This window comes from Callionymus lyra, chromosome 6 (assembly GCF_982586985.1).
Source record: "Callionymus lyra chromosome 6, fCalLyr1.hap1.1, whole genome shotgun sequence".
In the NCBI taxonomy this organism is placed as follows: domain Eukaryota; kingdom Metazoa; phylum Chordata; class Actinopteri; order Syngnathiformes; family Callionymidae; genus Callionymus; species Callionymus lyra.
The window spans coordinates 23,057,868-23,079,984 of record NC_141823.1 but is presented as its reverse complement, the minus strand read 5'-3'; the positions used below and the strand labels follow the sequence as shown (position 1 = coordinate 23,079,984).

The following is a 22,117-nucleotide window of genomic DNA, read 5'->3' as shown; positions in this document are numbered from 1 at the left end:
GACACATGAAGTATATGAAGTAGCTTTGTTTAGTCCCCTCTTCTGTAAATAACTTTGCACTCAACTGTTGCATAACTGCAGGGTTGATAAGTGCAATGGCGTTTGTTTACAACTCGCAATATATCAAAACAAAAAAATGCAGGGGTCGGGAGCAGCGAGCGTTGATCTGTGCAGCTGCCCTGGACTGGCCTTTTCATATCAGTCTGTGAGAGTGAATAGAGTCTCAGCAGCAGCTCCTGCATTTGCATTTGATGCAGACTTCAGTCGGAGGAGGGTCGCGGATGACTCTGAACTTAACAAAAACTTTGACCAATAGAACTATCGCCGCGACGGACGTGGTTATTATATATCTATATCGCATTTACCACGTGTACATAGCAACAAACAGGTGGTTTTGGTCACGGGTCTACTTGTGTGGCGCTTGTGAGTGCAGCGGATTGTAAAGAAGTAGAACGGGACTAGATTTCTCGGCGGAGTAATCGCGACATGTGTAACCAGCAGCAGTGAGGCTCGGAGCTCCAGGCGGACACACAGTGATCCGAAGAGTGGACTCTTCTCAAGTCCGGGATGCTCTGGTGCAAGTTTAAATCCCAAAGGGGTGCTTTCGTCTAGCTAAAAACACTTTGGAACAACGTGTTCTTGAGTTGTTTTTTTCGTCTTTTTTTTCCATTTTTTTTTTGGCGGACTCCGGACTTTTAAAAAAAACAACAAAAAAGATGTCAATATTGCCCTTCACTCCCCCCATCGTCAAGAGACTCCTGGGCTGGAAGAAAGGCGAGCAGAACGGCCAGGACGAGAAATGGTGCGAGAAGGCGGTGAAGAGTCTGGTGAAGAAGCTGAAGAAGACGGGTCAGCTGGAGGAGCTGGAGAGAGCCATCACCACCCAGAACATCAACACCAAATGCATCACCATACCGAGGTACGGCGTCACGCTTGTGCCGCAACTTCGCCTCAAAATTCCGGCGTCGTTACGGTGTATTAAAAACGTTTCTTCTCATGGTGTTTTTTTACACTTGTCTTGTTCGTGACTCGATGTCAACAACGGAGGCGCGAGCGCTAAAGCAGCGCAAGTTATATAACTTGGCCTTAATCTGGCGCTAAGAGTGTTGGTGCGTAGGCGAGCCCGCGGCTGACCTCCCCTCGCGCCGGCACTGCTGCGGCTCGTCTTGGTTCGGCACCGAAAAATAAAAAAAAAACTGCAGTCAAGTTCCACCACCTTGAGCTCCAGAGTTCCCTCGGTCGGTGTGGAGCTCAGCTCGTCAACAAACTGCGTTGTTTTTAACATGAGTTGTTTTCAACATCATTGTATGGCGCAAAACCCGCTTGTTTTTAGGACAAAAACAAGACTCAACTTTTTACATAATCACCTGAGCACCGAGGGAGAGCATACACCTGCCGAGGGGCAGCATTTCAAATATTGAAACAATTTAACTTGATTTTCTGGAACTCCTGTTGTGTTATCAGTGTTATCTTGATCTTTAAAATATATACTTTATTGAATATTGTTTTGATTGTTTAAGCGCTTTGTGACCCTGGTCTGGAAAAGCGCTATACAAATAAAAATTACTTACTTACTTACTTACTTACTTACTTACATTAAAACAAGTGCTGTGTCTCAAATCACATACTAGCGTACTCAAAGTTCATATTTTAAGGTGCGTAAGTGTGTCTCAATTCTTAGTATGCGAAATTTAGTGCGCCATGCACACTAAATTGGCGTACTAACACGCCCACAAAACTGAGTATGGTTCGATGGACACTAACCACCCTAAACGGCTGCCATCTTAGTGACGTTTTAAACGGAAGTTACGTCATATATATGCATATATATTCATATACTTACAGGTGTATTTTCAGCAGCAGTAGAAGGATAAACACGTCTTCGGTGCTGATACCAGCTTAAATATCCCTCCAATATTTCGATTCTCATATTTTTTCTTTATTTCTTTATTCAAACTTGCAAAACGTGCTGCCAGCAGGTGTCGACGATAGCGTTCAAACAGATGGTTGAAAACATTGTTAAATAGAAGTAGAAGAAGAAGCTGTCATGTGATTTCCTGTTAGTGTGTAGCAGCAGTGTTTGATTTGAGACGTACTATCTATGCAGAATTTGCGTACTAGTTAGTACGTACACTAAACTGATGCATACTAACTTCTAGTATACTAAGAGTAGTATGCAATTTGAGACACAGCAATGGAGTAAAAAAACAAATTAACCCCTTGTTGATCGACCTCCTTTCGTTCAACTTGACCCAGAGACAACGGAATGATACCACAAACACATTAGTTTTAAGGCCTCTGGGTCAAGTTGACCCTGAAATAACACATCTTAAGACGTTTTTATTTATTCAGACTTTTCCTTTATTTTCTGGAACTCCTGTTGTGTTCTCAGTTTTATCTTGACCTTTAAAGTATATATTTTATATATATAGTATTTTTTTGATTGTTTAAGCGCTTTGTGACCCTGGTCTGGAAAAGCGCTATATAAATAAAAATTACTTACTTACTTACACACACAAGGGTTTATAAATCCACTTCTATAAATAAATACTTGTACTGAAAAGAACAAGTTAGATGCAGTCACTCAAGGGTCTTATATATTCCAGTCCGTCCCCCTTTTTGAGTTATAGGCAAAGATGTAAATCCATATTAATGCAAATACCTCCATGGTGCTCTTCTGTAATGTCCATCTGGTATCGAAGACTAGACTAATATATCTTTTTCCTGAAATAAGTCCATATTTTAAGATTTTTAAGTTTGTAGCAGAAGCTTAAAGGCTAACAAGCTATTTTAACTGTGTATTGTTTGTGATTGTTAAAGTGCTTTGGGACCCTGGTCTAGATAGATGCTCTAGAAATAACCATTACTTATTTACCTACTTACGACACAGATATTTACTCTGCCATTTTGAGCATTTGTCGATGTATTGAAATGGATTAACGTTTTTGCCTATAACTCCAAGAAGAAACAGATTCATCTGAAAAATAATCTCAACCCTTAGTGGACATGAGGATGGAGAAAATTAGTGAATTTTAATTTATTTTCATGATTTGATTATAATACTTTCATTCATACAGACAAGTTCTCTGGGTTTCGCCCATCATGGTTGACACCAAGCGCATACATTCTTATCTAAATTAAACTATGGAAGACCATCAGAATCTCGGTTCCTTCTCCATTATCAGCATTTCTTGAAACATTTTATTTAAAGAACTTTTGTAGTTATTTTGTTAGCGGGATAAAAACCTAAATTCCTTTGCACATATCTACAACAATATTCAAGTAATCTAGATTTTAAGTGTGTTTTAAACACCCAGAATCTTGTTGCCAGCGTCTACTATTTTAGGCGAATCTCGTGTAAACGGTGTTGGTTCGATCTCACACTGACAGCGAGCGAGCGAGATCATCGAGAGGAGGTGTAATTAGAAAAACATTCAGAAAGATTATGAATGAAAGTTGAGCCCTGTTACACCCTTGTACCCAAGTGAATGTTACGTGACCCCGTGCAAGCCAGCACTTGCAGTCACACTCCTAAGCCTACTCAGAAATTTAAATTATGTTTGCGGGAGAGCCAGGTTTCATATTCCCCCATCGCCGCTAATGCCCAGAGGAAGTGAGACAGTGCATGGCGATGACCCTGGATGAGAATTGACTGTCAGGGTGCGCCAAGGCTGTCCCCGGAGAGCTGCTGTTTCTATTAATTCCCCACTGTTCTGGCTCCCTGACAGCAGCTGCCTGCGTGTTGAGGCCCGTTCACGGGGAGGTCAGCTCCAATCTCTCTGACACATGAACTCCATGATGGTGCTCATGGCCGTCACTCTCAGGGCTCAACTACTGCTCAAAACACCAGGTTAAACATAGCATTTTATGTTTTTTTAAAACAAGAAATATGGATTTATAACTCGGTAACCTTTTTAAACATAATAGTAGGTTTAACTAGAAAGAATTCCAACATTCATTGAGAAACAGTTGTGAAAAGTGTAAGCTCTTAGTAAGTAAGTAAGTAAGTAATTTTTCTTTGTATAGCGCTTTTCCAGACCAGGGTCACAAAGCGCTTAAACACTCAAAACAATATTCAATAAAGTATATACTTTAAAGGGCAAGATAAAACTGCAGGACACAACAGGAGTTCCCGAAAATCAAGGAAAAGCCTGAACAAATCTCTTAGGTTAGACTCAAAAAGTTTATGTAAACACCCTACTCTTGTCATCACATTTGACATTTTCATATTCACGTCTTATCTCTATTGGTATCTCCGTTGAGTAATACCAAACTAATATATTCCAAGTGGTCAAAAGAAACTGTGTTATATTTGTTTTGAGTCAGAATTAACTGTTAAATGTGTGTATAGAAAGATAATGTAGATTTTTAAGTGGCTGATCATCAACTCGAACAACTTAATCCGACTTTTGTTTTTGTTTTGTAGTGAGTTACAGAGGTCTGTTGTTGTTGGCTGTGGTCTGGACGAGGAGCCGTCGTTGCTTTATTTACGCGCAGTGAGAAAAGCGAAGCATTCACTTTGTTTAAACCTCCGTCCAATTTCGACAGTGAGTCATTTAACAACACGCAATTGCGGTAGGAGTCGTCCCTCCTCTCTTTCCTCTATTTCCCCTTTTATTTTAACACTGTCACTTTGAGCTATAAACGCAGGTTAGTCACAAACAGTGGTGTGTTAACGACGTCAAACTTTTAAATGTCCTATTTACAAAGCAGTGCTGAGAAGAGGAGGTCAGTTCTTTCAGACGGTTGCTGCTGCAATGTGACATATACAAAGTTTCTTTCATGCTCTCTATATAGGCAGTCGGAAAAAAAAAAAAAGTTCACCTGCCAGACGTTTTGAAGGCCAACGTTTTAAGTGTTGCAGTCATCTATTAAATAAGTTAAGCTTAAGGAATATATTCATTTCTAGTCAAGAAATGACATCTTGCAATGGATAAAAAAAGATGATTGATTTCTCTTTCGTAAGAGCAGTCAGTGTTTTTATAATTGTCTTTCTTTTGTCTTTTCGCACAATTGGAGATTACAGAAAGTAAAGGATTTCATTCTAATGTTAATTATATATAATAATAATATACTCCCCTTTTTTTTCTTTTTCCGTTTCCAGTCTTAATTGCATTTATTCCCTTGAACTATTAAAAATGTGTCAACTCATCTAAAGTGATGACAGCTTGAGGTACTGATAAAAAATACAACACAGAGAAGTTGATTCCCTTTAAGTGTGAAATATGTACCTTGTTATTATATGATAATAAACCGCGATTTTCGCAGAAACCACAGATAGCGCTCAGTGTGAAACTGCTTTCCAAAAACACTTTTGGTGCATAAATCCAACAGTCAATGGTGTGTGAGACACAGTACAAGATGTGGCTGGAAAAGAAACAAGGAAGACATAAAATCAATAATCCCTCAGGAATATAGTTTCCATTAATCTAATAATGTCAAATAATCTCAAGTTTTTCCCTTTAATACGTGATCCATTCAGAGTATATTTTTAATTCTCATAAACAGCTTCAAGGAAGGTTTTTTTTGTTGTTGTTGCAAAAGTGTTTGTTTGCAACTGGTGGAAAGTGTATGGTCTGTTGCTCGGTTGTGTAGTTTATGATTGCACACAGCCTGGGGGTGTGAATTCCTTACTCACAACTACCTCCACTTGCTTGGGTTCAGGCCAGTGCCGGGGAGTGCCTGTCCACACACATCCCTGCTGGCAGCATGACTGTGCTCTGATTCATTCTGCTGCATGTCAGGACACGGGGTGGGCATGAGAAAAAGACTCCATCAAATATGTAGAACCTATTACGGGAACGGTGCCAGAAGTTTTCCGTCACCCGATACCAACTGCCAATGCATGATTCGAGGAACAGATGAACATCAAAAATGATCAAGTTTATCTTGAACTAGAGACAAGAACAGCAGTCATTTCAACCATTTGTTAAAGAAAGTTATCCATTATTGAGACATAGTACCATATGAATATTGGTTTTGGTCTCCCTTGGAGCTGGTATTTTCCCCCATTGACCCATAAAGAAGTAGAAGAAATTAATGGATGACATATATTAACTCATTCATAGAGTACTTTAACTGTAAATACATGCTAAAGCTAGGATAGAAATCCACACAAAAAAAGATAATCTCAAATCTCATTTAAGACGACAGGTTGACTATATATGGCAGCAGTGAAGACAGTGAACAGAAAAAACTAAATTGTACTCACTTTTTAAAACTCTAAATCACACTATATCCAGCAGATCATATATTGATTTTATGAGACAAATAAAGTGAGTGAAATACTGATAGTCACACAACAAATGGCTGACATTTAAGGTGATAACAGAGAAGACAACAATTCCTCTGAAAGGAAATTGTTTTTTTTTTTTAGTGGAAGGAAGCGGATGTTTAGCTCTAATGTGTGACACAGTGACATAAGGGCTCTATTTTTCAGATACATGGGAGTGAAGAGACAAAGGTTGTGTCTGAATTGAGAGACCGCCATGTTTAAAGTTTGTCTCATTTTTGATTGATTCTATGAAAAACCTATGATAAAAAACATGGCGCAACTCGCACGACTGTTAGCTTTACTTTATCTCATGACAACACATATTTTTATGAGTCATGTTTAAGTAAATCAGGTTTTGGTAAAAATCTTTTATAATAATAATAAAAATCAATGCACTAACCATACCTGGCCTATATGTGGTGCTAAAATTAGGTTACAACTAGCAAAAGAAGACAGCATGGCCATGAATAGGTAGGTGTGTTAGCATGTATACATTAACTCTACAAGACGGAAACAGAGGTTAGACAATGAGGTGCAAGTTCCATTAATTTATCCATTCAAGTTATAGAGGCTCCAGAGACCGTGGTGCATATGTTTTACCATTGTTTTCAAAAAGTTGCTGCTCCCCTGACCCCTTGAATATATAGATCTTGCATTTAAATACAAGTCTATTGGCCTCTTTTTACACGAAAATAAATGTGTTCAAACAAATATTTAGTTGACCATGATTCAGCTCTGTCACCGTGGGAAATATCGTCCCACTTTTACCAAGGAAACTTCCTGGTTGTGTCTAACAGATTCAGGGTTCTTGTTATTAGATCAATCTGCACATCTGTTCAGATGAGAGTTTGAGATGTGTAGTCATTGATCAGATCCAGCAAAGCTTGTGCCTCATCGTTTTTTTGTGACTTGATGCGGACAGAATGTTTCCACAATCCTCCTGCATTGTTTTGTGAGCTAGGTAATGAAAAAGATCTGCTCTTAAAGTCATATATTCTTGTTTTTCTTGTTTTGAATAAGGCATATTATGACTTCCCTTATTATATTTTAATATAAATTGTCTGATTTATCCATAATTTATTTTAAAGTTATTCCTATTGCAAGTATCACATCTTTGTCCGTCCCCCCAAAAAGTTCACTGGTTGACTTTCGAGTTAAATTAAGACTTAATGATAATAATACTTGACATTAATCTAGCGCTTTTTAGGACAAAGAAAGAAGCTTCCTAAACAAAGGACAAGACTAAAGCCCAAAAAGAAAATGATCAGTATGCATTTTTATACAGGTGGGTTTTGAGGAGTGATTTAAAAGTTTCCAGAGAGTGTGGGCGGCTGCAGACGACGCTCAGTTCCCCAGGGTTCGGTGCTTTATGCTGAGGGGATTGAGGCGGTTGGAGTATGCGGAAGTGAGGCGGCAGGTGGGACAATGTAGGTGGAGGAGGTGGGTGATATATGAGGACCCAGATTATTGAGGGACTTGAAAGTGATAAGGAGAACCTTGTGTTGTATGTGACAAATGATAGGGAGACAATGGATTAAGTACAAGTTAATGTATTTTGATAAATGAAAAAAAACAAAAACGTTTGTTCACTGCAATGTATTATAGAGTGTCTGAAGAGCAGATTCTCATCTTTACAAACGATTACACACTTTCTCCTGTTGCTCATTCGGGGAGCCTATTTGTCAGGTTGCACACCTGAGTCATCCGAGACGACATTGTTTGACGAGACACGATACAAGACAGGTCACACAGAGTTTATGTGTGTCGTCTGTCGAGGCCGACCGCTCGAGTTCATGACTCCTATTGTTTGATTTGCTCTGGAGAGAGAGTGTGTTGATGGTTCAAACTGTGTAATAATTATTCACATTATGTGTAACTCTGTGAAAAGATATGCCTTGATATTGAAACCACAATGAGTCTTTCAGACACAATGTAGTGTTAAATACTTTCAGTGTCTTTTAGATCATCACCTAAAAAGCAAAGCTGACTGAATTTATAGCTATGAACGATATGTACAAATGTGTACTCGTGTGTGTGTGTGTGTGTGTGTGTGTGTCTGTGTGTGGTTAGTCAGCTTGCAGGAATGCTCTCCCTGCCTGACTTGATGAGGGTGTGGGCTGCTGTTTGGTTTGTTCCGAAGGCAGACTTGGTCTTACTATCTTCAGGGGAGTTCACATACACCAGAAGACACACACACACACACACACACACACACTTTCATGCGCACTTGTGTATCCCGCAGACAACAAGACTGTCTTTGTGTTGCACTAGCTGTTACTACGACTTTTGCTGCTGCTCCAGCACTGCATGTGTGTTGACATAAAACTCCACAAAACAAGTTTCACTTTTGTGTACACTATGACTCCACATTCATTCATTTAATTTGTTTATTAAATAGAATTGAAAAAAACGTATTCATCATTATTTTGCTGTTTTTCTGACTCAAAGTTGTTACCATGACAGTGGAAGAAACAACAAAGAATCACACTTTGTTTGTTGGGACTTGCAACACAACAGAAATCCCTCTCAAAACTGCTCTTAGTAACGGTGACCCTGAATGAACCTCAACAGCTTTTATAATGTTTTGCCATCCAGCCAACCAATCACAGGTGTCGATCTCTACAGTACATTTATATCTGAGCCACAGAAAAAAACGCTGCAGTATTTTTGCAGAACATTTTCATTTGATGGTTATTCACACATTTCACTTAAATTGCCTTGCTTTTCTTGTGGCACAGTCATCAATGATGTCATCATCCTATAGTTGAATCGATATTTCAGTGTTAATGTGAGGCGTTTGAGACCGTCTAGTCCGATGTTGCGTCCATACCGTATAAAAAACACACACTGAATGATCCTCCTCTAATGAAACTAATTCTGTAGTAGTCGTCAGTTGTAATTGGTCGGCTGGGCGGCAGAGCATCATGAGATCTGATCAGGGTCACTTTTTCTGGACGCTGTTTTTTTAGCGAGACGTCTATTTACTTGTCGTCATGGTTTCTCATGCTTTTCCACAAGTAAAAGGTTTTCTTTACAATCGGCTGTCAAACTTGTCAAGAATCTTTTTCAAGACATATTTTTTAACTATTCTTGTCTGATGCACTTAAGAAGTGAAGAGAAGGGAAGAACCTAGTGAGACGTGTTTCACTCGATTGAAGCAAATTGAGTGGAAATGATATGGCCTTCTCAACAGAAAGAAAAACGTCCAAAAAGCAGAAATAACCAGTCATGTAGCTGAAAAAAATCAATCTGGTATGAAGTGGTTTCTGTTTAAAAGTAAGTACTTTTGGATTGGAAAAAAATCCACCTCATCAGCGCCTATTATTTCATGAATGAGTTTTGCATCAGGAATCATATAAATAATTCATCAATCCAAGTTAAGAGTCAAGCTGCTTTGCTCGTTGACCATCAGCAGTAAAAGTAATGATTCCCAGTTTGCTATCGTCCAGACTCTGTTATTTGCTGTCTGCAAGTCGTCTGGCGGCTGGATTCATATTTCACTCTGGCTCTATGATATCACCTGTGGGCTGCAGTCGCTGCCGACTATTCTCTCGCTCTCCTTTCTCCATTCCCACCCTCTAATGACCACCCCCACTCTTTTGTAGAAGAAGAGAGAGGAGTTTGATGGCTTTTCCAGAGCGAGTGGGAGGTGTTTGTGGAATTGGTTTTTCAGCAAGTTCACTTGTTTTTTACGAATAACTACGAAAACAGCCGCTGGAAATAAAAAGTAAAACTTTCAGGGTGATGATTTTTTTATTTTATTTACATTTTTGAGTTTTTTTAAAGATCAGTTCAGAGATTAAGCTTTTGTTTTACATTGGTTGCCTTTGAATAAAAAAAAGACATATTAAGAAGTTGAACATAAACATGTTGGATTATTGAAAAATCCATTAGGATTTAGAATATTTAACCACCCCCACCGACTCCTTACTTAGTCCTGGGACGGACGGAGCAGTCGGGACAGACGGAGGGGCGGGGGGTACTTAATGGAGGCCAGCCATAGACACTTTGAGCTGGGCTGAGCTCTTGAAACAGTCTGCCAGTCCTATTGTCCAGCAGCACCCTCCTTTCTTTATCCATTACCCACGTCCACCTCCCCCGTCGGTCCGCTTATTCAAAAGAGAGTTCTCATGCTCACGTATAGTCGTTTTTCCTGACGCAACCCTAGTGTTGCATCAGTACATAAATCTACATTATATCGTGGAGCTCATACATCTTCATAGGCTCTTCAAGGAATTTTTCACACTAACCTCTGGCATAGTTTGAGGATCTTACTCTCGCTCGAGTCTGAAGCTTGGCAGAGAGTTGTAAATAGTCTGTGTCAAAAGGTCTGAGTCCACAAGCGGTCGGCCTGCGTGTGTTTGCTCAGGAACACAGACTCAGACCATCGCCACCCTGAACACACACACTGTGTATGTTTGCGTGAATCACCAAGTCTGTCTGAGTGTTTATCCCCCTCCTCCAGAAGTCTGTGAATCTCCATCTGTCGCTAAGCAGGCAACGCCGTGACCTTCTTCACTTTGATTCTAACTTTATTAAGTTTCAAACGCACCTCTTAAAAAAAATGAGTCGGATACATGTAGAGTCGTTCAGCGTCGTGCTACTGCCTTCGATGTTGTCCCCAACAGATTGGTTCAGCTTAAAGGTCAATTTAGTGGGTCATGTAACACAATCATGTTGACACAGTTTCTCTTGTGACAAAATCTATACCCTCTCTCTCTTTTTTTAACAATTTCACTGGGATTCGTCACCGAAACCAGTTACATATTGTTACGTAAAAGCCGGTATTAAAAAGGGTTATTAATTTTAATTTTAACTTTAAATCCACTCTCTTTTTGTCTGTATCATGAGGTGGATCTTGGATTTTAAATATGGATAAAAAAAAAATCTGTATTTGTGGACAAGGGTCATTTCTGGAGTAGTCTTGTGCAATGAAGCTTTTCTGGCTGCAACAAATTTGTATTTATTTAAAAACGCAACTGTCTAATCCTGCATACAAAAGCTGTCAGTGAGGAGCACACACACATACACACACACATAGGTTAGTTTACAAATGTACACAAGAGCTTGCGAGAGAATTTGGGCCATAGTCTTCCCCATCTGTTCCTCTTGCTTCGGATTGAAAACATTCAAGAATGTTGTGAGGTCGGCTGTCAAGACTGAAGCTTCTTAAGCTGAGGTGTGAACGCTTCAGGTCATGTCATCTTCAATAGAAATATGTTTTGTATGTTGTTTCTCTTGTACTCTCCCATTTTAATCAGACAATAATTTCAACTTAAATGCAGAAGATTTAATGATTAATAAGAGGTGTTCAAAGAAAGAAAGAAAGTACGTTAATTCATGTATAGATTTTTGTTTTGTGTAAGGTATATATATATATGTGTATGGATTTCACGTCATCTGTCATGTTATCTGACCTATTGTTTATTTCATGATGATTAATTGTGATGTCAAGTAGGGGTGTGAGAAAATATTGGTAGACTATATATAATATATATGGCAATATTGTATTTAAACAGCAGGTTTTTTTTATTTTGCTTATGCATATGCATATTGATTTTTATCAAAGTTGATTTATAGTTTAGATTCCAATAAAGTGTGTGTACAAAAAAATAGTTAAACTTCCAGCTGCTAGATCCTATTAGTCATTATCTCCTTCACAGCCAAAGGAACAATAAAATCCTGTGAGAACCTGGCAATAACCGAGGACGAGTGGACACAGTGGACTCCAGGAGCTTTTAAAGCTTTTTTTGGACATATTTTGGATTAAAACAAATTAAAGAACTTTGTCAAATCTGTAAATTCCGCCAGACCAGAATCAACTACTCAGGTAGAACTAGAAATATTCTGTTGTTCCTAGATTATTGCAAATTGAAATATATCGTATTAATGATCCTACATCCTGATACTTGATCTGATCATATCGCCATATTCTTGCCAATCCGCAAGACCTTTGTCCGGCCAACACTTGTACACATATTTAATATACTTGAACATAAATTGGTCACAAAGCCATCCTTCTCTGCACGCAGACACTCAACAGGACCCTTTTCAAGTGCAAACACTCTGAGTAAAAGCCTGTGTCCATGACAAAAAAAGCAATCATTCTTCGCCTGATGGGTGTACAATGGTTGACCTAGATGGAAACTTGAAGCACTTTAGGAGCGAATCGGCGAAGACACTTTTATAACACTGACCCTTGATTTTATCAATGGGCTGTCGTCTATAGGTTGCAATGGAAATAAAATGGTTATAAGCATTGATTAATTATGTGCTTTTTAATTCGGTGTAACACACTTGTGTCACATTTTTAAATGCGTTTAGTAAAGCAGAATGAAAAAAATAAAAAATATATACAGCATGTCACTGCAATATTCTACTAAGATTGTAATATATCACTAACATGTAAACAGCTGACAAACTGTCCAAGATATGCATACAAAAGTCACATCTAAACCTTGATGGTTTCCTTAAGGAAATGTCTCACAATCCTAAGACACAAATCATTTGCACCAAAATAGCTTCCCAACATTTCATTACCTCTAAGTTGCATGGTAATCTATAAAAAAGAGCATGTCCTGCTGTTCCAAACTCAACTTCGAACCATACATCTTAACTTACACTCGCTGTTCTCTTCCCCCTTCAGGTCCTTGGACGGCCGCCTGCAGGTTTCCCACAGAAAAGGGCTGCCTCATGTTATTTATTGTCGTCTATGGCGCTGGCCTGACCTGCAGTCGCACCACGAGTTGCGGGCAGTGGAGCTGTGCGAGTATGCCTTCCATACCAAGAAGGATGAGGTGTGCGTCAACCCCTATCACTATCAGAGGGTCGAGACACCAGGTAAGATATTAGACCCTCTCTAATATAACCCCTGAATTACACTGTATGAGTATTGGTTACGTCCCCATTCTGCTGCGTATTGGCTCTCAGTTTGGCTTGTTGGCGGACATCTTGCATTATCAAGCAATATAAGATAAGATGGAGTTACAGCCACAAAAGAACATTTGAAACATTACCTGTTTATCTGGGAAGTTAGGTTTGTGAAAAAGGTCTGGATGGTGGAGCGTGGGATCATTCAAGTACTTTTAAAGGTGGCATTGAACATTTAATTGACTCTTCTTCTCTTCTAGAACTTCAATCACAAAGGACTTGGGTTTATTTGTTGTATTTAGACTATTGAAATTCCTGCATTAGTGGTCTGGTGTCCTTCAAGAATAAAACCTCCGCGCTAGGCTTCAAAAGCGACGGAGCTGTTACAGAGCAGCATTCATGAAGCCAGTTATTGTTTTTTATAGAAACATATCTGCTCTGTCATGTAACGAATACACATCCAGTGTAATTTATGGGTTTATCAGTCAATATGGATTCTAAAGCTGAATTTATAGTCATGTTAATTTTAATTGATACATAACTTTCATTGTTTTATTTTTTTTAAAGAAAAGTGTCTATTCTTGCATTTTGTGGCATTGAAAGTCTATTTCAAAATGGGTGACCAAGCTTCTAGTTGAACATTCATATTTACATGTTTCTTCTTCTACAGTGCTCCCCCCAGTGTTGGTACCCAAATACACCGAAATCCCAAGTGAATTCCCACCTCTGGATGACTACAGCCATTCAATCCCTGAAAACACAAACTTCCCTGCAGGAATTGAGCCACAGAGTTGCTACATACCAGGTAACAGCCAAAGTTCCAAGGACACTTGTATATGTAGATCCGGTCGGAGATAACTCTTCTGCTGTGAAACAGAGCCGACTATATACAAGGTCATCCTTTTTTCTAAGAGTTGAAAGCCTCCTCATTCAATCATTGATTTCTTCAATAGCAGTCTCAATGTGTCGTCTAGTCATTTTTTATTTTTATCCACCCGCATCAATGCTCACACTGACAATCTGACGAGGGCGTTCTTCGTGTCTCTCAGAGACGCCACCACCCGGTTACCTCAGCGAGGATGGAGAGACCAGCGATCACCAGATGACCCACAGCATGGACACCGGCTCGCCCAACTTGTCGCCAAACCCCATATCACCCACTCACAGCAACTTAGGTAATTACACTGTGTTCACAGGTGTGTGTGTTTAAGTAAGCGTTTGTCGTCGTTTCTGTCTGCCTTTTCCTCTCTAGATAAATATTTCCATAGTTGATCTATCCTCCCGGGATTCTCTGTTTGATTTAAGTCCCATTTTTGTAAAGGAAAACCAGATGATGAAAGACACTGTTTGTTTTTTCACGCAGCGCGTGAGCTTTAAAACATTCAGGCCGGTCTCACAACAATGATGAGATCCGCTGTTTTTCATATCAGGGCGGAAGACGCTCCAGCCAGGCAGCTACTGGTGAAATAACAAATGCTTCCAGGCTCATTTTCTTGTAAAAAAAAAAGAAGTGACCTGGAGCCAAGGACAAAACTGGAAGAGACCATCATGAATGGAAAAAGAGAGATCTTGCAGGCACCAGATGAAGTTACTAAAACTATCAGGGATAAGCCTGTAATTTGACCGTATTGGCCCAAAGTCCCAGTGGTGGGAGTTAAGTTTCCACGATTGGTCTGGTGAATGATTCTCGGAAACGTCTTTGACGTCGTATGACGCAAGCTCGGCCTAATGTTTTCCTTGGTTTGAGTCTCCCCCCTTCTCTTTATCTCCCCCCTTTTCACGAAATGGTTAATAATATCGAGCACGTTCTCCTTGATATTAAGAAGTCACCCTTTCTTTTTAACCGTCTCCAGACCTGCAGCCTGTGATGTACTGTGAGCCGGCCTTCTGGTGCTCCATCTCGTACTACGAGCTGAACCAGCGGGTGGGGGAGACCTTCCACGCCTCTCAGCCATCGCTGACGGTGGACGGTTTCACCGACCCGTCCAACTCGGAGCGCTTCTGCCTCGGCCTGCTGTCCAACGTCAACCGCAACGCAGCTGTGGAGTTAACGCGGAGGCACATCGGTAGGACGCCCAGATGATGTCACAGTGCAGCTCAAATCTGTCAACATTAAAGTCTCTTGGGGACTCTTTTGAGTTATATCTGAATTGTTTTCTGTTACCGAAAGGTCGGGGTGTGCGACTATATTACATCGGCGGAGAAGTATTTGCCGAGTGTCTCAGCGACAGCGCCATCTTTGTCCAGAGTCCAAACTGCAACCAGCGTTACGGCTGGCACCCCGCCACAGTCTGCAAGATCCCTCCAGGTACCAGCCACAATCTCAGGCAGCTAGTGGTAGAAATACCTCTGATATAGTATTGATTTTAACTTCTTAAGAACGATTAAGAAAGAAGAGAACTTCGTCCCTGATAATGTTGTCTTTACAATTTTGGGTTATATTGTCAAATTCTTGTTGTTTCTTTGTGAACTGTGTTAATGTAAATATATGTAAAATCCATAACCGTTTACACTTTTCTCTCCTCCTCTGCATTCATTTCTCACAAACATTTACATTCCTTGCAACTTACGCCAAGGCGTGTGTTTTGGTCATGTGATGTAGGAAGAAGTCTTGTGTCAATAAAGACTAAATGCAGATTCCAGTGTTACTCCGCGACTTGTATTTCCACGTCGCAGAGTAATACTACAGGGACTTCATATTGACTGATATTGTAGCGCCATTTAACACATAAAATCGGTTAGAGGTCAGTTAGTAAAACCAGAATTCTTTCAAAAGGCTAATAAGGCACACTGACGATTTTTGAGAAAATGAAAGGATTTTGAGGTACACCTTATAGTCCGAACAATACTGTAAATAGAGTAATTTGATTTATATGTTATGTTTTCTATAATTAAGTACCTATTTAAAGTGGGTTTTAACAATAAACATTTTTTGTGATAACTAGAAGGGCTTCGCTGTAATGTGATTAGGTGTTCAAATGTAGACATAACCCTCTAGTGGTGATATAGCGGAACTGCTTTTAAACAGTTACACAACAGTAAAAAAGCCTCGACTGCACATGTAGAAAAAATTGTCGCAATATTGTGATATACTTATACTTGTATGGTGATGCATGTCGTATCGTGAGGTTCTTAATAATACTGCTAATACCTGTGAGCACAGACTCATGAATGAGCTGATTTTAACATCACAAAATTGGATCTCTTAGGCTTGTCTATCTGTAGTTACTGCTCATTAATAAGTGTTGAGTGTTGACCATGATATTTTTAGTACAACAGTAGAAAGCACTACAGTGATGTTAGAGGGTGAGCAGATGTTTTCTGATCAATACCATCAAGATAATATCGTGAATAGCCTGGATTTCACTCCTACATTTTCACTCTGATATTGATCTCGGTCTTCATTCACCAGGCTGTAACCTGAAGATCTTCAACAACCAGGAGTTCGCCGCCCTCCTGGCTCAGTCGGTCAACCAGGGCTTCGAGGCGGTTTACCAGCTCACGAGGATGTGCACCATAAGAATGAGCTTCGTCAAAGGCTGGGGCGCCGAGTACAGGTGAGCAAACCGAGCGCGCCTCGGCCCGCAAACATGTGCCGAGATTAAGTTCTTAGCAACCTTGTATGCAAACAAGTCCGTGAATCACGGCCGCACTAACCGGCTCACGTTATGAAGCTTGAAAACCTCATCAATAAAACGTGGCTTCCCTTTCGCACGGTAATCTGTTTTTAAACAGACACACATGTGTCTGACAAAAAAAGGAGATGTCAGACTTTCCCTTCCGCTCGGTCCCGGTTTTCCACCCGCTCTGACTCACTGATAGTACGAGGGAGACAGAAGGGGAAAGCTCGGCCTGTGATTGGCCGCTGATGAGGGTTCCTCTTAGGGGAGTTCTTTGTGGCCTCCAGTTCTGTTCATTCTTAATTCTGACATGTGGAGACACTTAAAAACAAGGTTCAAGTTACTCCCCCCTTCAACCCCACCACACACACACGCAGAAACATGATTCTTATTTTGAGTCACTGCTGACATGTTCAGCAATCTTACTTGAGTTTTTTGTCATGTTTACAGTTGTTTTATGATTGAGAGACGATTTTCCAGTCATGCCGCGCCTGTCATGGTCCATTATAGTTTAATGATATCTAGTATTTTATTTCTGGTTTACTCAAGGAACACAGAGCAGAAACTTCCTTCAGTTGTCACTCACAATCTTAATATTTAACTCAATAACTAACCCTTTTAAATCATATCTACAAAATTAATATAGTTATATTTAAGTGTACTGTTTATTAACTCAGATGTTGTTGATTGTTGTTGGACATACATGTTATTAACCAGACTGAAGATCAAGTATATTTCGCTGCTTTATTTAGGTTTTGTTGTCTTTGTCCCGGATCTAAAAGTACAATACATACAAATACAAACATGTATTTTTTAATATAGTCATGATGACTGTCTCAGCATGTCTGTGCGTCTAAACATGCCTAGCATAGGCCTTTTTGCAATCGTCTCACTCCAGAACAATTAAGCCCTTAAAAAAAACTGACAGAACACACCTAAGAAAAAGGCAGTTTTTTATTACTAGGGTTATTTTATATTTTATTGATTACCATCTGATCATTTTTTTTAGTAACATTTCAGGCACCATTTTTGCACCCAATTCAAATGGCGAAGGTTTGTAAAAACCCTTGATGATCACAGCCCTGTTCTAAATAGAGAGTTCTGAATCACAACTGCATGTATAGTTTCAAGTTATACTGACAATCATCCAAATCATAGTCTAAAAATCAATAGTGAGGTATCGTTCTAAAACGATGTAGACCAGACCTGGGCAAAGTCGTTGACTGTAATTATTCGGCCCCCATGAGGTCAGAGAAGAAAAACGTTTTTTTTAATTTATTATTGTATTTACTGTAAGTCTAACTTTCTTTCAAGCTTTTCCCTTTTTTTCTTTGTCTTTTTTAAGAACATGTCTTGGTTAAAAAAAAAATTAATTCATATTTTATTGGCACATTTGGAGGTTTTCTTTGTTGATGTTTTTCTATTTTTCTTTTTGTTATATTTGGTTTGACGGCCCCTTACATTAGTCACAGTATATAACAGGGGTGAGCAATTATTATTCTTCAAGGGCCACATTAAATTCTGTGAGTGTTGTTAGGGGTCGTCAAGCAAAAAGAAAGGTGAGAAAATCCCTCTAAAAATATATAAAAGATATTTGTCATTAGGCCGTGATTTTTATTAAGCTAAATAAGATGCAATTTAATTCTTGTATATACCAGTTTTTTTCAAAGCATTTCTTCAACTAACTTAAAAGAAATGTTTTGAGGGATTAATAAATACTTGAAAAATGACATTATGAGGGCCACATAAATACAGCACTTTGCCCTGGTCTGGTATATATTGATGGTTAAAGTTCAAAGGAAGATCTAATATTTTATCTGTAGCCAGTGATAAGTGATTACATTTGGTGGTTCAAATTTCCATGTTGTGTTTTCTAATCTCCTCCGTGGAACGATTTCAAAGGATTTCTTTAATCTGATCCGTCTGATGTGTGGAAGATTCGTTCTCCATCCATCCGCCAACGACGACAATCTTCGTGTAGTTTCAAACACAATAGCCTCACGTTGAGCTGAGTGTAAATGTTATTATATTACTTCTTTTTTCTGAAAATGTTTATTTTTCTTCTCATGTCCTCCTCCAGGCGGCAGACGGTGACCAGCACCCCCTGCTGGATAGAGCTGCACCTCAACGGGCCTCTGCAGTGGCTGGACAAGGTGCTGACACAAATGGGCTCCCCGAGTATCTGCTGCTCCAGCGTCTCCTAGGGACCCCCGACACGGGACCTCTTAAATCAGTAACTGTTCACGGAGGAGCTTGAGAAGGACATCAGGTCCCTGATGATCCTCCGTCTGTTATCTCGTTCAACTGACGACTGGAATTATTAAGATATCAAGAGTCTGTGACCATGGACTTCACAAACAAGCGTCAGGAGAAGCAGCAGAACACAGAGCATGTATTTAGATGATGATGATGATAAAATAATACACCTGGTGAAAAGGTCTGCCGGTCGTGCAATCGTTCTGGTCGAGTCAAACTAGCTGTTTTTTTCTCTTGGATTATTCAAGACTTGACCCGAGAACAACTGGACACGTGTTGCTCACTGCTTGTTGAACCGCGTAGACGATGTCCAGCTGTCAATCATCATAGACTTCTTTAAAGGGACACAACGGCTTCACTTTGCACACATATTTAAACATCTGATCTGGAATATCTTAAAGAAACGTTTCTGTAATGGCTGAAGGAAAACTCTTGTTCCTTTGTTAATCTGGTTCATTCTATCTTCTCCTCCTGGATCCAACTCGACACGATGGTGATTCAGGGTCACAGGTTTGAAATACTTCTCCCGACACCAAAGGTGCATTCAACGGTCTCAGCCATAGAAGATTAATGTGAATATGCTGGTTCCTGACTTTCAGTCGACACTCAGGACACAAAAATCCACAACAGCTGAAGTGCATGTTGATGTTCAAAGTGACTTCTTCTCATCCAGGTGTTTTTTTTTTTTTCTCTGCATGACTAGAAGATCGTTTCTATGGAATCTTCTGCTTAGAAGCCGCTTTTTAAATTGTGAATATAAATGTTTTGGAATTTTGTAAAGGGAACTGGTCGTAGCTCCTGGAATCTGACTCCTCAGCGTACGCACATGTACTAAATGTTATATTTGAATATTAACCTTCTTTATTGTTTGAACCAGGGGTCGCCAACAATTTTAGTACCACCAGCTACGCCCAAGGTAGCTTCATAATATATCATGAGTCTTCAATGATATTCATCAAAGACTATGATCCGGGTTCTTCAATTTCACCAGATTTTAATCGCAAAATAAAACATTATAAGATGTTTAATTTTAAAACAATATAAATATATTTATAGAGCAGGCACCTAGGTTACCATGAGGGCCCCATGGTGCAACATGTTGGTGACCCCTGGTTTAAGGGTTTACAGCAATCGATCGAAAACTTTTTCAGATTTTAATTGTTAAAAGAGTTTTGATATTGACTTAATAATGCTAATATTTAACGTTATTGGGGCTCAAAAGAACACTTTATACCAAGAGGACTTTTGTTTGAATAAAGTAAAACAATTAAAATCCCCAGAATATGTCGTTGTGGCAGTAAGAGTAGCATCTACTGATACGAGACAAACGTAGTTTAAATGTCCTTCAAAACACGTTATTAAACAAGCATTCTTTAAAAGGAACTTGAATAAACGGCGCTTGTGTTTTTTCCCCTCTTTCTAATGACATTTGATGTAACACTTAGTTGTGAGTTTTGATCCCCAAACTGCTCTTTCTAGATGTTTTGTATAAAAGTATATCCACAATTTTTCTCTGTCTACACAGAAGTTGTTGTGATGCTTTATATTTTCATTTATTATTGTTGATCAATGAATAAATATATATCATGTTTATATTGCATTTTTTTTTTTTCCAACGCTCAGGTGCCAAAGTACATACAGACGGTAGTATTACTATAGATCTGCGCCCAGACACATATACACACCCAGACACGACACATGATACACGAGGGAAGAGTAAAGAAACAATAGGAAAGAAAGAGTAGCTGGGAACGTGACAATTGTTTGTTTTGACCTGATCTGTGCTGAACTAAACCATATCTAACAATTGAAGCTCAGTTTCTCATCATCTGAAAATCCGTCTTTCTGGTCTTTGATTGTTATATGTTGGATTCTATCACTGAACCACCGTGATACTATGATAAAAAAAAATGGCCTCTGAAAAGCGTCGATGAAAGCTAATTATATATGAAAAGAGAGGAATGTTTGAAGTCGTCTGTCTGCTTCCTTCTGTAGTTTTGGGGATTTCCTTGACGGTGGGGGGTAATTTGGCACCGTCTTCAGAAGCAGACAGAAACAACAATTACAGTCCAGAAGCAGACGCATCATGTGGTTTATTTTAATAAGCCGCAGGCAAATATAACCCTCGACCGACCCTCCCGCCACAGGAACGCCTCGTGTAGGAATACATTTTGTTGGGATGCCCTGGAGGTGAGACCAGAGGCAGAGAGAAGGAAGTCGGTTGACATTTTATGAGTCCTTGCCATGTCAACTTGAATCTAAAGAGTATCAAGTAACACCAACGACAATGAGCTGTTTGTGAAGCAAACAATCATTTCACATCATTACTTTAATGAAGGTGACGGCCTGTCAGACATGATGCAGACATACATGTGCTTTAACAGTTCACCTCGGGACGACCTATATAAGAAATAAAATAATAATAACTAGAATAAGAATCATAGAATTTTATAGGCAGCAATATAATTTGTTGTGGTGGCATTATGGAATATAAAAATAAAATATTAAGAATGAATTAAAAACAGATTGATCAAATTTAACACAATTATTTAAATAGAATTTCCATAAAGTTTCATATAACTTATTAATTAATACAACTAAAATAATAAAAATAGCATTTAATGTGATAATAACCATTAGAAATGAAGTATTATTAAATTAATAAATGAAATATTAAAATATAATTAATGCTTTTAGTATTTATTTGCAATCAGAATTTAAGATTAATGTAAATTAAAATGATTTTGCGATTTCAAAAAGTTATATTGTCATCCTTAGACGGACCTTATAACATCGTCAGATGTCCTTATTAAATTATTAACAATAATAATCCACAGCAAAAAAAAGAAGAGATGATACTAATAACCAGTTATCGTGCTTGAAATTATATTTTCTCAATAAATCTTCAAATCCTGAGCCTCCCTCGGCATGAAGGTGTTGCTATACTACCACCTGCTGGACATTTGTGGAGACTACAGCTGCACACTAACCGAAATATTATTAAAGCCTTTTAAAACAAATTTATTTTTAACAATTGTTGATTTTGCTTTAGTTAATCGACTTGCTAGATTGTATACGTGTAGATTATTACATGAAT

General features: G+C 39.0%; 1 protein-coding gene across 1 annotated transcript; it reads left to right on the top strand.

Annotated features, from left to right (window-relative positions):
* The first annotated feature begins 514 nt into the window (after positions 1-514).
* On the top strand, positions 515-20,615 carry smad3a (SMAD family member 3a). Its single transcript, XM_087794316.1, has 8 exons — positions 515-919; positions 12,921-13,114; positions 13,815-13,949; positions 14,194-14,319; positions 14,998-15,210; positions 15,315-15,452; positions 16,557-16,701; positions 18,845-20,615. The coding sequence occupies exons 1-8, from the start codon at positions 717-719 to the stop codon at positions 18,966-18,968; spliced, it is 1,278 nt and encodes a 425-aa protein (XP_087650442.1). The 5' UTR covers positions 515-716; the 3' UTR covers positions 18,969-20,615.
* Positions 20,616-22,117: the final 1,502 nt, after the last annotated feature.

What these genes read in the sequence shown, in the direction of transcription:
- smad3a (XM_087794316.1), top strand. Translation starts at nt 717, where the DNA reads ATGTCAATATTGCCCTTCACTCCCCCCATCGTCAAGAGACTCCTGGGC. An exon ending in ACCCACTCACAGCAACTTAG is followed by an intron (nt 14,320 to 14,997) that starts GTAATTACACTG and finishes AACCGTCTCCAG; the next exon opens with ACCTGCAGCCTGTGATGTAC. An exon ending in AGTCTGCAAGATCCCTCCAG is followed by an intron (nt 15,453 to 16,556) that starts GTACCAGCCACA and finishes TTCATTCACCAG; the next exon opens with GCTGTAACCTGAAGATCTTC.